Source organism: Podarcis tiliguerta (genome assembly GCF_965153285.1).
Source record: "Podarcis tiliguerta genome assembly, chromosome: 12".
Lineage (NCBI taxonomy): Eukaryota > Metazoa > Chordata > Lepidosauria > Squamata > Lacertidae > Podarcis > Podarcis tiliguerta.
In genome coordinates, this window is record NC_139545.1 from 21,212,221 (window position 1) to 21,226,574 (window position 14,354).

General features: G+C 40.9%; 1 protein-coding gene across 2 annotated transcripts in view; it reads right to left on the bottom strand.

Annotated features, from left to right (window-relative positions):
• KCNH8 (potassium voltage-gated channel subfamily H member 8) overlaps nt 1–14,354 on the bottom strand; it is a 149,450-nt gene that overhangs the window by 60,085 nt on the left and 75,011 nt on the right. For both annotated transcript variants that reach the window (XM_083404681.1, XM_083404680.1), the window contains exons 4-5: nt 10,577–10,704; nt 5,724–5,964 (exon numbers count right to left, since the gene is read on the bottom strand). In XM_083404681.1, coding sequence (XP_083260807.1) covers nt 5,724–5,964; nt 10,577–10,704 — 369 coding nt within the window. The remainder of the gene's footprint in view (nt 1–5,723; nt 5,965–10,576; nt 10,705–14,354) is intronic.

Sequence of the window (14,354 nt, forward strand, 5' to 3'; positions counted from 1 at the left end):
ATTAAACCTACAAATCAGGAGCACTCATTCATTATAAGGAAAGGGAGAAAGCCTGACCATTCCTGCTGAGAAGAAATAGATAAATAGCCACTTTGGTCTATTCTAGTAATGGAAAACATGACAACAGACCTAAACAAGAGATTAGAAGATAGCTATCTACTTATTGAGCTACCATGATTCAGTTTTCTAAATGTTAAAGCCAACTAAGAGTCACAAAAAGTAATTTATTATTATTGACCTGTTTCAAAACGTATATAGAATGTGATTATAACTTCACTTACTTGGGAGTAAACCTCATTGATTTCAATAGACCTTACTTCTAAGTAGACATAGAATCATAGAGTTGGAAGGAACCAAAAGAGTCATGTAGTCCAACTCCCTGCGGAATGACCCTGAGATAAAAAGTCTCATGCTCTACTAACTATAAGTTATTTTGCCTGCATGGTTGGGACCTATAAATGACTCGGATTAAGGAATTGATAGGATGCTCATCAAATTTGCAGATGACACCACACTAGGAAGAGTAGCTAATACTTCAGAAGATAGAATCAGGATTCAAGATGACCTTGCAGAACTGGCCTGAAACTAACAAAATCAATTTTGGTAGGGTTCACCTGACTTGACAACAGTACACATGAAAAGGATCTAGGGGTCTTAGTAGACCACAATCTCAACACGAGTGAACTGTGTTATGTTGCAGCAAAAAAGCTAATGCATTTCTTGGTTGCATCAACAGTAATGTGCAGATCAAGGGAAGTAATAGTATAATTCTATCCTGCCTTGGTCAAATCCTATCTGGATTACTGTGTCCAGTTCTGGGCACCACAGTTTAAGGAGGCTATTGACAAGCTGGAATGTAGGCAGAGGAGGGTGACCAAGATGATCACGGGTCTGGAAACCAAGCCTTCCTTATGAGGAACAGTTGAGGGAGTTGGGCATGTTTAGCCTGAAGAACAGAAGTCTGAGAGAAGCTATGATAGCCATCTTCAAATGTCTGGAGGGTTGTCTCATGAAGATGGAGCTAACTTATTTTCTTCTGGATTCAAATTTACAAGAAAGGAGATTCCAACTGAACATTAGGAAGAACTTTCTGACACTGAGTCTGGCAGTGGAATGGACTACCTCGGATGGTGGTAGACACCCCCTCTTCATTGGAGGTTTTTAAACAGCGCTTGGGTGGCCAGGGATTCTTTAGCTGCAATTCCTGCAAGGGATTGGACTAGATGAGCCTCAAGGTCCTTCCAAACTCCACAATGCTATGATTCTATGGTCCCCACTTCCCTGTTTCAAAATGGTGCTGTGTGTGTGTGTGTGTGTGTGTGTGTGTGTGTATTCCTACTTCAAAGTCCACATTTGATTGCCCACTATTGTGATAATTATGTTCCTGAAGTCATTGTGTTCCTGAAGTCATTATGTTCCTGAATAGGCTGTGTTTCTGCACTTAGGCTCCTGAATAAACATCCATGTAATCTGAAACACGGAAGAAGGGAACATTCATAGAAATTATAAGGGATTATAAACACTTTCATTGTTTCTGCTTTCTTCCTACTTACTAAGGCTTTCAATCTACAACAATTCTTTTTTAAAAAAGCAACCAACCCCAATAATTTTATTAATCTAGATTTCCAAAAGAGAGCCCACAAAAGAGAACCATAAAACAAATATAAAACAGATCAAAAACATCAGAAACAAAAGCTTTTGAACTTCTGCTTTTAAATCTACAACGATTCTGAGCTTTTTAAATAGTCCTGTGATGTGGATTCACGCTGAAACCCTTGACCTCAAAGAAGTTGCTCCAGTAAAGTTGGGTCAATATGGTGTCCAAAATGGCTATCCTTTTTGGACAGCCCTCTTTTTTATATTTTTAAGGAATGTTTCCCCATTCTTCAGCTATGATGATGCAGATGAGTGGAGTGGAATCTAAAGCCCTTCCACAAGGTAAGCAACACATGCGGATAAAGAAAAACAACTACAAAATCAGTTTCACATTCATAGGTAATTTTTAACATATCATGTTTCCTATCAGTGCATGTCTCAGGCTGGAAAACTGGGGGTTGTTTTAAATCAATCCACCCATTCTGCATTTTCTAAAACTCCACCTCACATTAAGTGACTTGTGAATGCCTTCCCAAAGTTTAAAAGTTCCCATGTTAAATTCTGGCAGATCTGAAACAATTTTTTAACATTCCATAAGACTGTCATTGTGAGATACATCTCAAATTACCTAATGAAAACATGCTGATCTGGAAGGTGGTAAGATCAGGGATAGCACAGTTGCAGAAGGTTGGGCAAGATTATCTTCATGGTTCCTTCCAACTCTACAGTTCTATGATTCTTTGATTCTATAAGCCTATTTTGCATTATAAATGTACATGTACCAAGCTACCAAAGTTAAAACACTGGCATCTGTCAACTAGGCCATGCACAGATGTTGAATGATTTAAAAAACCTCTGCCTGTGCATCTCTTCTGTACGGTCTCCCTCTCTGCTGACTCTGGCTTTACAGAGTGGCCATCGTAATTGCTTACCTGTAGGCCTCAGACTTTCTAGTCTACATGACCTGACAAGGCAATGGAATTTCTGACGTACAGCTATTCAAAATTATTCACACAGGTACAAGGCAGGCATGAGATGCGATAGTATCACAGACAGAAAGAGCTGAGATGAAGAATGTCCATTTCTTTATGTCCTTGTCATAAACGCCATGAAATTTGTGCATGGATGAAATAATGAAAGCGGGTGGTGTTAAATTGCCTCTCCATGTGGCAGAAGAAATCAGTGGTGGGTCTGTATATCTCAGCCAGTAATTTCTTATTCTTTCTCTCTGTGGCTTCAGTTAAAAATTAAGGTGACTCCCATCTTTGTTGTTTGTTCATAGCTGCTCTGCACAATAGCATATTTCCCTTAAAATGCTCTAAAATAAATTCCACTAGCATTCCTGGGACTGAAGCATCCTTTATGAAGAAATAGTCTTAATGATACATCAGATCAATAGTGTGTGTATTAGACTTTGAGCCTTCCACTCAAAGAAACATTTCTCCAAATGCTATTGGTAGCTGCTCTGAGTTACTGGGAGGAGAGAAAGACACAAAACAAATACACACCAAAATTGGGGGGGGGGGTATCTAAGTGGTAGAGCATCAGTTTTTAATGAAGAAGGTCCGAGGGTCAAACCAGGCATGACATTAATTTCAAAGCACCCTCCCAATTTTAACTCTAGTTAAGACATAATGAAATGTTACATCAGCATAGGCTTAACTTCATTATCCTTCATTGTTATTCTCTATTTGCATAGCAATAGCAACTACCCTAGTAAATTGTATGCACAGCAGCCCAGCCTGGTGTTGTACAGGGAAGAATACATCTTTCTACACCCTGTACAAGTTATGTGTACTAGAGAATAATATATTAAATGGATAGCATCAGTGGTTGGTGAAGGCAAATTCTAAGGCATTAGTCAATGATGGATTTAATGGATGAATTTGTGAATAATGCAGCTAATTCTCTCAGTTCATCTCAGGTGTTGATAGGAAATGTGAGGTGCTTTTTTTTTTTTTTAAGTAAAACCTAGTCATCAGAATTCCGAATTCTACCCTCAGCCTCGGTAGGAGAATGTAGGAGAATGAACTATTCTTAAAGGTAAAGGGACCCCTGACCATTAGGTCCAGTCATGACTGACTCTGGGGTTGTGGCGCTCATCTCGCTTTATTGGCCGAGGTAGACGGCCTACAGCTTCCAGGCCATGTGGCCAGCATGACTAAGCCGCTTATAGCGAACCAGAGCAACACACAGAAACGCCGTTTACCTTCCCGCTGGATCAGTACCTATTTATCTACTTGCACTTTGAGGTGCTTTCGAACTGCTATGTTGGTAGGAGCAGGGACCGAGCAACGGGAGCGCACCCCGTCGTGGGGATTCTGATCAGCAAGTCCTAGGCTCTGTGGTTTAACCCACAGCACCATCTGAGTCCCTCCCTAGTAAAAGGTAAAGGTACCCCTGCCCATACGGGCCAGTCGTGTCCGACTCTAGGGTTGTGCGCCCATCTCACTTAAGAGGCCGGGGGCCAGTGCTGTCCGGAGACACTTCCGGGTCACATGGCCAGCATGACAAAGCTGCTCTGGCAAGCCAGCACCAGCGCAGCACACGGAAACGCCGTTTACCTTCCTGCTATAAAGCAGTACCTATTTATCTACTTGCACTTAGGGGTGCTTTTGAACTGCTAGGTGGGCAGGAGCTGGGACCGAAAGACAGGAGCTCACCCCGCCGCAGGGATTCGAACCGCTGACCATGCGATTGGCAAGCCCTAGGCACTGAGGTTTTACCCACAGCGCCACCCGCGTCCCTGAGTAAAATTCTTACTCCCTAGTAAAAGCAGCTAGAACTATAACGTTAAATAAATCAGATAAGCTATGCAGCATAATGGCTAGAATGCAGAGCTTGGATGTGGGGTAACGCAAGACTCAAATACATGTTCATTCATTAAGCTCATAGAAATCACCACTTGGAAGGACTGTTGTCAAGGAAAGTCAGTGGTAGAGCATTTGTTTGCATTCAAAAAAGTCACTGATTCAATTTCCAGGTTAGACTGGGAAAGACTTCTGATTGAATCCTGGGGAGCTGCTGCCAGTCTGTGTAAATCATGTTGAGCCAGATGGACCATCCACTTGTGGCTCTGATCATAGAGTAAGGGTTTCCATGACTACCGCCTGACACTTGTGCAAGTTTGCCTTGATATACAAACATCAAACTGATACCATGATTCACAGACCCCTTTCATAGTCATGGACCCTGATCATTTTGTAATTGAAGTCAATGCAATGGATAACTTTCAAATGGAGACTGGGGATTTCCCTGAAGCCATACCCTTAAAGCTGGACTTCCCAAATATGTGAGGCTTCTCTGAAATTAATCAGAGGGAAAGGTGCTCTGCATATGCTCTAACTAGGGAAGAGATGGCTTAAAATGCAAGTACACCAGCTTAAATGCCTTGTCAGTCAGTTAGTGATGCCTGGTAATTTGACAGGCATCTATCATCTGTACTTTGTAATGAGCTGTCCAGAAAAACAGAAACAGTCCAATATATATTGATGACTAAAGATGGAAATCCAAGTGGCACCTTCACTCCCCCTTCCCCTGCCACAATTTATTATTCTTATTTTCATCAACGGATCAATTCCATTCACTTCTACTTAGCCGTTAAGTCCTACTGAATTTAGTGTAGCTTTCTGCTAGGTTAGTGTACACAGGATTACAGCCTAAATCACTAACTGCTTCCCTTTGATGGCACAACAAAATATGCTGTCTCAGACGGTCTTGTTTTGCTCTGCCTAACAGTATGGTCAGCCATGCCAGAAAATACCGTATTTTTTGCTCTATAAGACTCACTTTTCCCCTCCTAAAAAGTAAGGGGAGATGTGTGTGCGTCTTATGGGGTGAATGCAGGCTGCGCAACTATCCCAGAAGCCAGAACAGCAAGAGGGATCGCTGCTTTCACTGCGCAGCAATCCCTCTTGCTGTTCTGGCTTCTGAAATTCAGAATATTTTTTTTCTTGTTTTCCTCCTCCAAAAACTAGGTGCGTCTTGTGGTCTGGTGCGTCTTATAGAGCGAAAAATACGGTAAATACAGATATTTGAATACAGCATTATTTCTTCTTGTCAAAAACCTATAGTTATTTTCAGAGCCATGAAATGAGCAAAGCAAAAAGAGAAGAGGTGTGTCTTACCTATGATAAAAAGAATTTCCACTGCAATGTCACTGACAGTTGTGCTTCGGGTTGTAGATAGATCATCGTTGCCAATAAAGCAAACATTGTAAGGTACAGTCACGGCAACATAAAACGTCGCCAATAAAATAAGCCAGTCCCAGCCAGCTTTGAAAGTGCTAAAATGCAAAAGTATGAATTTCGACTTTTTTGCATCTGAAACTTTGTATTCTGGAAATGCTGGTTTATCTACAAAAACATTCTGGAAGGGAAAGAGAGAAAGAGAATCAATATACAATGCATCGGTTCCTATTTGACAACTAATGGATAACTTTTTGGTAGTCTTACAACTTTGTAAAAGCTGCCCTGCCCCAACCACACATTGCCCACCAAAGCTAAATTTGCCAATATTGTTCCTTTAATCCTCCTTCCATGGGCTCAGCATAATCGCACTTCACATTAATGTACTGCAGGGTTATTTTAACTGTAAGGGAGGAGAATGGAAACACTTTCTGCCAGAAATGGAAAGGGAAAATCCTCGATGCTAACTCAGTAAAGAGGCCAAAAGTGCTCAAGAGAGCGGCTGTTGCATTATAAATCCAGAGAAAATGCATGGTGCTGCTCCTGAGAGGTGCTGTTACCAGCATAAGCTGGCATTTTCAGTTTAGCTACAGCCATTTCTGAAGCATCCATTACAGAACTCTTGACCTTTTAAACTGACTGCTCATGTAATAATTCTTGGCTGACTTGCCCACCTCGGGTATTAAAAAATAATGCTTGGCAATACAACACTACAGCCATACTTTCTGTCTCTTTATTGTCGTAGCTGCAAAAAAGGGTAAATCATTTTGTGTGTTGTTGTTTCAACTGTAGGCACTGATGTCAGAGTACTTTGCTAAGTATGAACACAATCGAGCCAAAGTTAAGTAAAGTTTAGTAAAGTCCCAAGCTTTGCCCAAGTACGTGGTAAGTTAGAAAACCAAGCCTTATGAGGAATGGTTGAGGGAGCTGGGTATGTTTGGCCTGGATAAGAGGAGATATGATAGCCATCTTCAAATATCTAAAGGGCTGTCACATGGAAGATAGAGCAAGCCTGATTTCTTCTGTTCTGGAGCTTAGAACCCGAACCAACAGATTCAAGTTACAACAAAGGAGACTCGGACTAAACATCAGGAAGAACTTTCCGATGGTACAAGCTGTTCAAAAGTGGAACAGATTCCCTTAGAAGGTAGCGGACTCTTTTCTTCCTTGGAGGTTTTTAAACAGAATTTGAGTAGCCATGGATGCATTGCAAGGGGGTTGGACTAGTAAACCCTAAAGGCCCCTTCCAACTCTACAATTCTATGATTCTATAATCATATAAGAACAGGGATGGGGATGGTGCGTCCTGTGGGAGTGGCATGCTGATGTAGAGCCCAGAAAGCCCAGAAATAGGTTGTCTGGAGGCAGGTGGCTTGGAGACTTCTGAATCTAAAGCCCTGTGAATTCCCTAAAGGGCTCCTCAGTGACACCAGCCTGGAGCTGGCATAGCAAAAAATAGAAGCCCACCATCCCACCTCCCATCCTGGCTGGTGCATGTTTAACAGAGTTTCAGATGTGGCAGTGAATCTAAAACTCTCTGCCTTGCCCTGCTGCTTTCTGATCTCAGGGTGAATTGTTCTGCTCATCTCATAAATTCCAAGGGGTGGATTAAGCATATGTTTACATTATATTATTATTTTCATCAGAAAATATTAAATACGCTTAATATTTACATATTAAATATCAAGCCTTTCTTTCCCAGGATCATCTCACCATAATTAAAAATTAAAATTCAGAGAACAACAAAATACAACCTCCAACAAGCTCCGGGCTCAATATACCCTCCATTTGAGAAATTTACTACAAGTCATTTTTATTACGTTCAATGACCAGTATTAAGAGCAAAACACCAATTAAAATTTTGTGGAAGCTGAAAACAAGATAAAATGAAATAAAATCACATATACATTAAAAAGCAGTTATGGGTGGTCATTTATCCGTCAGAGTGGAAAACCTTCTGACCTGGAAGTGTCCATTGGTCAATATATTCTATATTATACTAATATATAATGGGTGCTAACTATTATATGTCATATTTTGATTGCTGCTGCACAAAATTTGGCCGCTTTGTGTGTTATAGCAGGATTTTTATCAAGGAGCAACAGAGTGGCAAGAAACTGACCAGAGCATCCGGTATATTTCAACTTCTCAGTCATGCAAGCTTTTAAAAAATCATTTTAAAGACATGAACTCATGTCTTTGGCTTCCTGGTTGCCAAAATGTCCTTCCCAGCTTGATGTGGATTAAAACAAGCAAAACACAAGTACAGGACAAGCAAAAAGTGGGGACGCAAGAACAAAGTAATGTGTTAATCAATGCACACAATTAAAATTGTACCCACTTGTAGCTGAGGTTGCATTAGGGCATCTTGTAGAAGCATTAGTCCAAAGGTCTGGTGTCAAAAGAAACCAGCCTACAAAAACAGCAAGTGTATTTTGTAGGCTTACTTGTCAGCTGTGGTTACTTAGAGATGTGCATCATGGAAGCCTTAGCAGAGACTATGATTGCAATTAAAGCACAAGAAGATCGATTTATGTATTCTACCAAGCTACACACATCCATTTCAAATCCAGGGAGAAATCTCCTCAGCTTCTAGGTTTTATTTACAACAGCAATGATTTGATTCAAAGTCTTGCTGCCAATTAAAGGGAGACTGAAAGTAATGAATTACTAAAAATACCTCATGCTTTAAACTTGCAATGGCAATATGAGCAACTGTGCTAAAAAACATTCCGGTTCTAAACGCTGCTGCCCTGGTTCAGGAAATGTGTATCTTTCCAAACTGACATGCATGGTGAAAACTATTTTGTGTGTGTAGCTCAACATTTAAAGAAGGAGGAGGGTGGGAAGAAGGCAACCTCCACAAGTATCAATTAGCAAGATGATGAGCAGCCCAGCATTTGGCAGGATGAGTGTGTAGTATGACACTGTATCTTTCCATAGCACACAGGCATAAGAAATGGGAGAAAAGCAAGTGAAATGTTGCATGCTGCAAGAGTATCTTATGTCCCTTTTCAGAGCCAAAATGTATATGATGCTAAATGCATTGTTAGCCATCATGTCTATGCTTTTTAAAATAAAATAAAATAAACAAACAGCCCGTTAGCAGGTTTAACTCTTTCCTCCCTCACTGTAGTCCAAATTAAAATCCCACCCCACACTCCATGGGAGTGGTAGCCTCTACTGACACCAAGGGGACCTTTCCTTCCAAGCCTAGTAGTAGGCACAGGTGGGGGGCATTTTTTTATTAGGACATTGATAGAGGAAAGGATCAAATCTGCTCTTCAGTTGCTAACAATGCATTTGCCCCAACGCCTGTGAAGAGGACTCAAGAGCCAGTATATTATTCAAATATAACACGAGATGATCTGCAAATCAAGAGCCAATTAATAAGTGGGGGCAAGAGAGTTCATTCATTGCTTAGAGGAGAGCACCCCTCTTATCATCCCCTGAGCATGCCATTCACTGATAATTATAATTATTATTATATTTATTTATATCCCACCCAGAGTGGCTGGGGTACAACAAAATATTAAAATACAATAGTCTGTTAAACATTAAAAGCTTCGCTAAACAGGGCTGCCTTCAGATGTCTTCTAAAAGGTACTTCATTAAAGGTACATTAAAGGTACTTCATCCCTCCTTCTTGCTAGATGAGCCTTGAGGAGTGAAGACCAAACATGTACAGAAAAGCATTCACCCAAATGTCCCGGCCCATCCCTGTAGGCACCCCGAAACCACTTCCCCCTAGCCTGGGGCTATAGTTGATTGCTCCCATGAACCCACAACCCTATAATGCCTCAGGGTGGCATAGGATTTCATCTTAATTTGCTCAGCTGCCTGCACTAAATACCACCCAAGGTGATCAGCTTCTACTTGTTTGCCTCCACCCAACCACATAAGAAAAGGAGGGGTTGGAGTAGCCCTGGTCCACTCCTCCATGATTGGTCACCTCACCCCAGGTCACATATTTGCCCCCCCCCCTTGGGAAATTAATGTCAGAGTCTCATTCAGGTAAGGGGTTGGTACAGCAATTTCAGTCCTGTTAATAGTGGGAACACCATTAGTATCGCATCTAGTTTGGCTCTCAGAGAGGGGCTCTGAACCCACTGTATATGAAATTGTACCATTCATATGAGAGCACGCCTCTGACATTACCGGAGGTTACATTATCTATGTGAGTTCTACACATCCCTAGGCTGTCCCTACTTAACATGGAAGTTCCTCCTTAGGTAAAACTTTTGCAGAATACTAAGGAAGTCCAAAGGAGTTTCAACAACACTACAACATTTCTAGGAGAAGGAAAACAATCAAATTCCTAACACAAGGGATTAGAGTATTCTGAATTGGCTCAAAATCCAGAGAAGCTTGGAGATTGTGTGCATCCAGCAGGGAAATTCCTTATCTACTACATTAGAATCAGTTTTAAGAACTTTGCTAAAGAAAAGAAAACATAAAGAAGCTTGCAGCTGTGAAAATGAATGGCATTGATCTGCAAGCTTATGTGTCACCTATATGAAAAGCCAAGGTCCCAGCCAGCCTCTATTGTGTTCTGCCCTTGTCTTGTAATATAGCTCAATTCATTCTCTATAAAAATATTATACTGGCATAGTTTTTTGCTTTATATATTGACCTTCCATGTTGCATTATTGAAAAGAAACTTGAGAGCAAGAACGTACTACAAATAAAATTACAAATGATTAGTAGTACCCATTAGAGAAACTCTTCTGAGTTAGAAGAAAATTCACTGTACAAATAACCACACAAAAAGAAGCTTCGTGCTCTACACCTACATTATTAATTTTTAATTTGTTCTTTTCTCTTCTTTGTAGGTGTCCAGAGATGTGATAAAGGACTGCTCTACTCCGTCTGCGGGCTGAATCAAAATGTGATCCTGCTCTCCCTCTTCCTTTGAATTTTTCTGAAGAACAAAGATGAGACAATATTAAACAATGCAGACAGCACTTTGACTTCTGGACACTGAACCACTGCTATTTCAAGTTTCACCACTTTGGCAGTCTAAGCCCCAGATGGCTATTTATTTGTTACGTTTTGTTTGCTTTGGTTTTGCTTCCTTTCCGTTTTAAAATTGAATCAATTTTCATAGAAGGCACCAACCCTAATTCAACAGAGAGAGACACTGTGGTATAGTGGTTAGACTGTAAGGGTAGAAGGGAAGGGGGAGCAATATGGGGACTGGGAATAGGGAAATGGAGTGAGCAATGGGAAGAAAGAGGGGTGCTGCAGCAGTCGGGAGAAAGAGAGTGCGGGTGGATTTGGGTGTGGGAGGAGAGGGAGAGGAGAAGAGGAGGCAGAGGGAAGGGGGGAGAGAGAGAGAAGGTCTACTTGGTCTTCCACACAAAAGTTTGATCTAGTGAAATGAATTCTCTTGAAAATACATAATTGTTTTGCGAGGTGCCTCAACACACCACCACCGCTAAATCACAGGCCACATCTGTCCCCCATGACTGAATAATAAAAGTCACAGATCCAGTGCTTTCTAATATTCCCATTGTGTACTAATCCTTATAGATCCTCCAAATTTTGGACATCCCCCCCCCAATCCTTATTGGCTCCTCCAAACCACCATCAACTCAGAAATCACTTCTGTGTCCACATATGTATTCACTGATCCTCATGAATCCTGGGAAGTGGACCAACAGTTCATCTGTATGGAATCGTATTTAAGTATACAACTGATCACCAATGTTTCTGTATGTTCAGAAAACAAAATGTCATTTTCTTCTCCTGTAGCTATTATCTTAGTACAGGCAATCCATGAGGGCCAGAATTCAGCATTCAATTGTTTTCCAGCTTTCAGATTTCTAATTGTGCTGATTTAAACTAAGATTTTTTATTTCATTTTACACAATGGCCAACTGAGGTATCATTTATACTGCCCTCCATTCAATGCAGTTGCCATAGCTTCAGTAGAGTATCCCTGGGTTTATCCTTGTGTAAATTAGAGCAGAGTTTGACCTATATTCGATAAAATGCTGGGATCATCTGAACGTACTGTGACACAGCATTACACACACCTACAACCTGTTCTAGAGAATGATCCTGCTCTCGGAAAGACGATAGTTGCTGCTATACAGATAACCCCACAAATATAAAGCTACTAATGAGAGTATCATCATGAATCATATCAAGTTACAACAATGTGTAAAACACTGTGACTGCAAGAGTTCAGTTATCTGCGCAGTAGGCACCAAGGAACTCAATGTGAGTTGGGCTGTGAATTGCCTATTGCCCATTAATCAACACAGAGGATATGCCAACTCTGTCCACATCATCTGTGATACTCCTCTATTTGGGCACCTGGCGGGACCCTCAATGTCGCAGAAGGGGTTTGAAAACACATTACTTGCCTTGAAAACAAATGCTGTGGATCGGAATAAATGTGTATAGAAACAATTTATACTAACAGTGCAATCCTGTAATACAGAGCTTTCCAAACTTTTCATGTTGGTGACATGCTTTTTAGACGTGCAAAAGAAAAGTGGAGATTAAACTAACCCTTTTCCAGCCCTGGGAAGAGCACAGGGAGTGTTCGTGTGACATACCTACATATTGCATCCGACACACTAACGTGTTGTGACACACAGTTTGAAAAGCTCTGCTGTAATATGTCTATTCCAAAGCAAGTCTCATTGAATTCAACAGGACTTGCTCCCAGGGAAGCGGATACAGAACTTCAGCCTTAAGAATATATATCTGTTCACACACTGATTGTGTGTAATTATTACATTAATTGATTTATTTGATTTGCTGCTCACAATTCCAACTTTAGCATCTCATGAAGTAGGTAATCACCTACAAATGTCCAGGCATGTTCAATAAAAGCATTTCAGTTATCCTTACAGGTACAATGGGAACAATTTGATGATTATTATTTTTAATGAAATCTTGCACCCTTTCCTCAAGTAATTGTTAACTTAAACTTGTTGCTAGAAATGAGAAAAGGAATTTGGGGAGCTTCAAACTAAGCTGTCCATCAGGCAAGCGTAATTAAAATCAATGCCAAATATACAGATGAGGTGAAGAAAACCCAATTAGCACAGCAAGAAATCAGGAATAGATAAAAAGTGCATCTTGACGTCTGCACAAAAGGAAACAGCGAGACTTGATGCCTACATGATTGATGTGAAGGCTTAAATGGAAAGCAAGTCCATTAGTGAGGCAACACAGAGGGGCAATCACCTCTCCCTAAAATGATTCTGGACATGTTTCGTTCACCCTGCAGAGCTGGCTAAGGAGCCTTTTTTAAACACTGCTGTGAAACCCCCAAAGGCTTTTCTAGCATCATGCCATCTACTTGAATGCACTGACTTTTATTTTTACAGCTTTGTTTTTGCATTAGAATGAACATCCTAATCTTCAAATCATTATAAGCCACCGCTAAATATGAGGTATTTGGATGGAATTCTCACACTGGAGAAAGCACTGGCACACTCTTCCTGAATTCACACATTTTATTAACTTTCAGGGCCACTCAGAGATTAAGAAGAGAGGCCACATTCTATCAGAACCACCCCTAACCAATGTCTTTCTTCTCTTTCCTCAAAAGCATCCAGAAAAGCAATTCACTAACTTCCATAGGCAGCTTATTTCATTGCTGAAAGACACAAAGAATTACAAATCATAGGAATCCAATGTAATTTACACTGGGGTAAAATATGCTGGCTTGCTGGGTCCAGAAGATGATAAATTCTTCTTGAGATAAATGTCTTCTTGAGAGACCAAATGCTTTGGCTGCCTCTAAACAAAAACCTGCTCCGTTAACCAGAAGATATTAGCAATTATCAGCCAGTTGCTAATGGACAAGGTGTTTGAAAGGCTGGTAGTTGTCCAGGCATTCTTTGAATGAGCCTGAGTTTCCAGATCCATTTCAACGGAGGAAGGGGTTTCAAGCAATCCCAGAAGACTCCTTCTCAGATCCTTGGCATTATGCCATGGGGTCTGTAGGGTTCCATTTGGTCCGCTGTGCTATTTAACATTTGCATGAAATCACTGAGAAAGGCCATGCAAAGATCTGGGGTGAAGTGTTATGAATAAGTGGGTGACACTTAACTCTATTACTCTTTTTCATCAAATTGAAGGTAAAGCAGCAGGAGTGCTAAATCAATGCCATCAATGCCAGGCTAAAGTAATGTTGAAGGACACAGTGGCAATCCTGCGCTAGATAGTGTTGAACTCCCCCAGAAGAAGCAGGTTCATAGCCTGGGCAATGGTCCTTAATCTGTCACTGTTACCAGCACATAAGTTGCTTCTGTGGTTAAAGGCCATGGAAGGCTGACTAATTGTTGGAACAAGAGAAACAGAATGGAATATCCGGTGCTTTTTTTCCTTTTAAAAAATGCTTAGGGGTACTCACATTTTCCTACTCATATTGAAATACTGCCTCTCAATGAGGCCAAACTTAGATTCACAAAATGTTAAGGGATATGCGTACCCCTGCGTACCCCCAGAAAAAAAGCACTGGGAATATCCTAGAAACAGGCAGGGATCCAGCCAGTCAGCTGCAACAGGAACAGGAACACTTTATGCAGCAACATTTTCTTGTAAGTC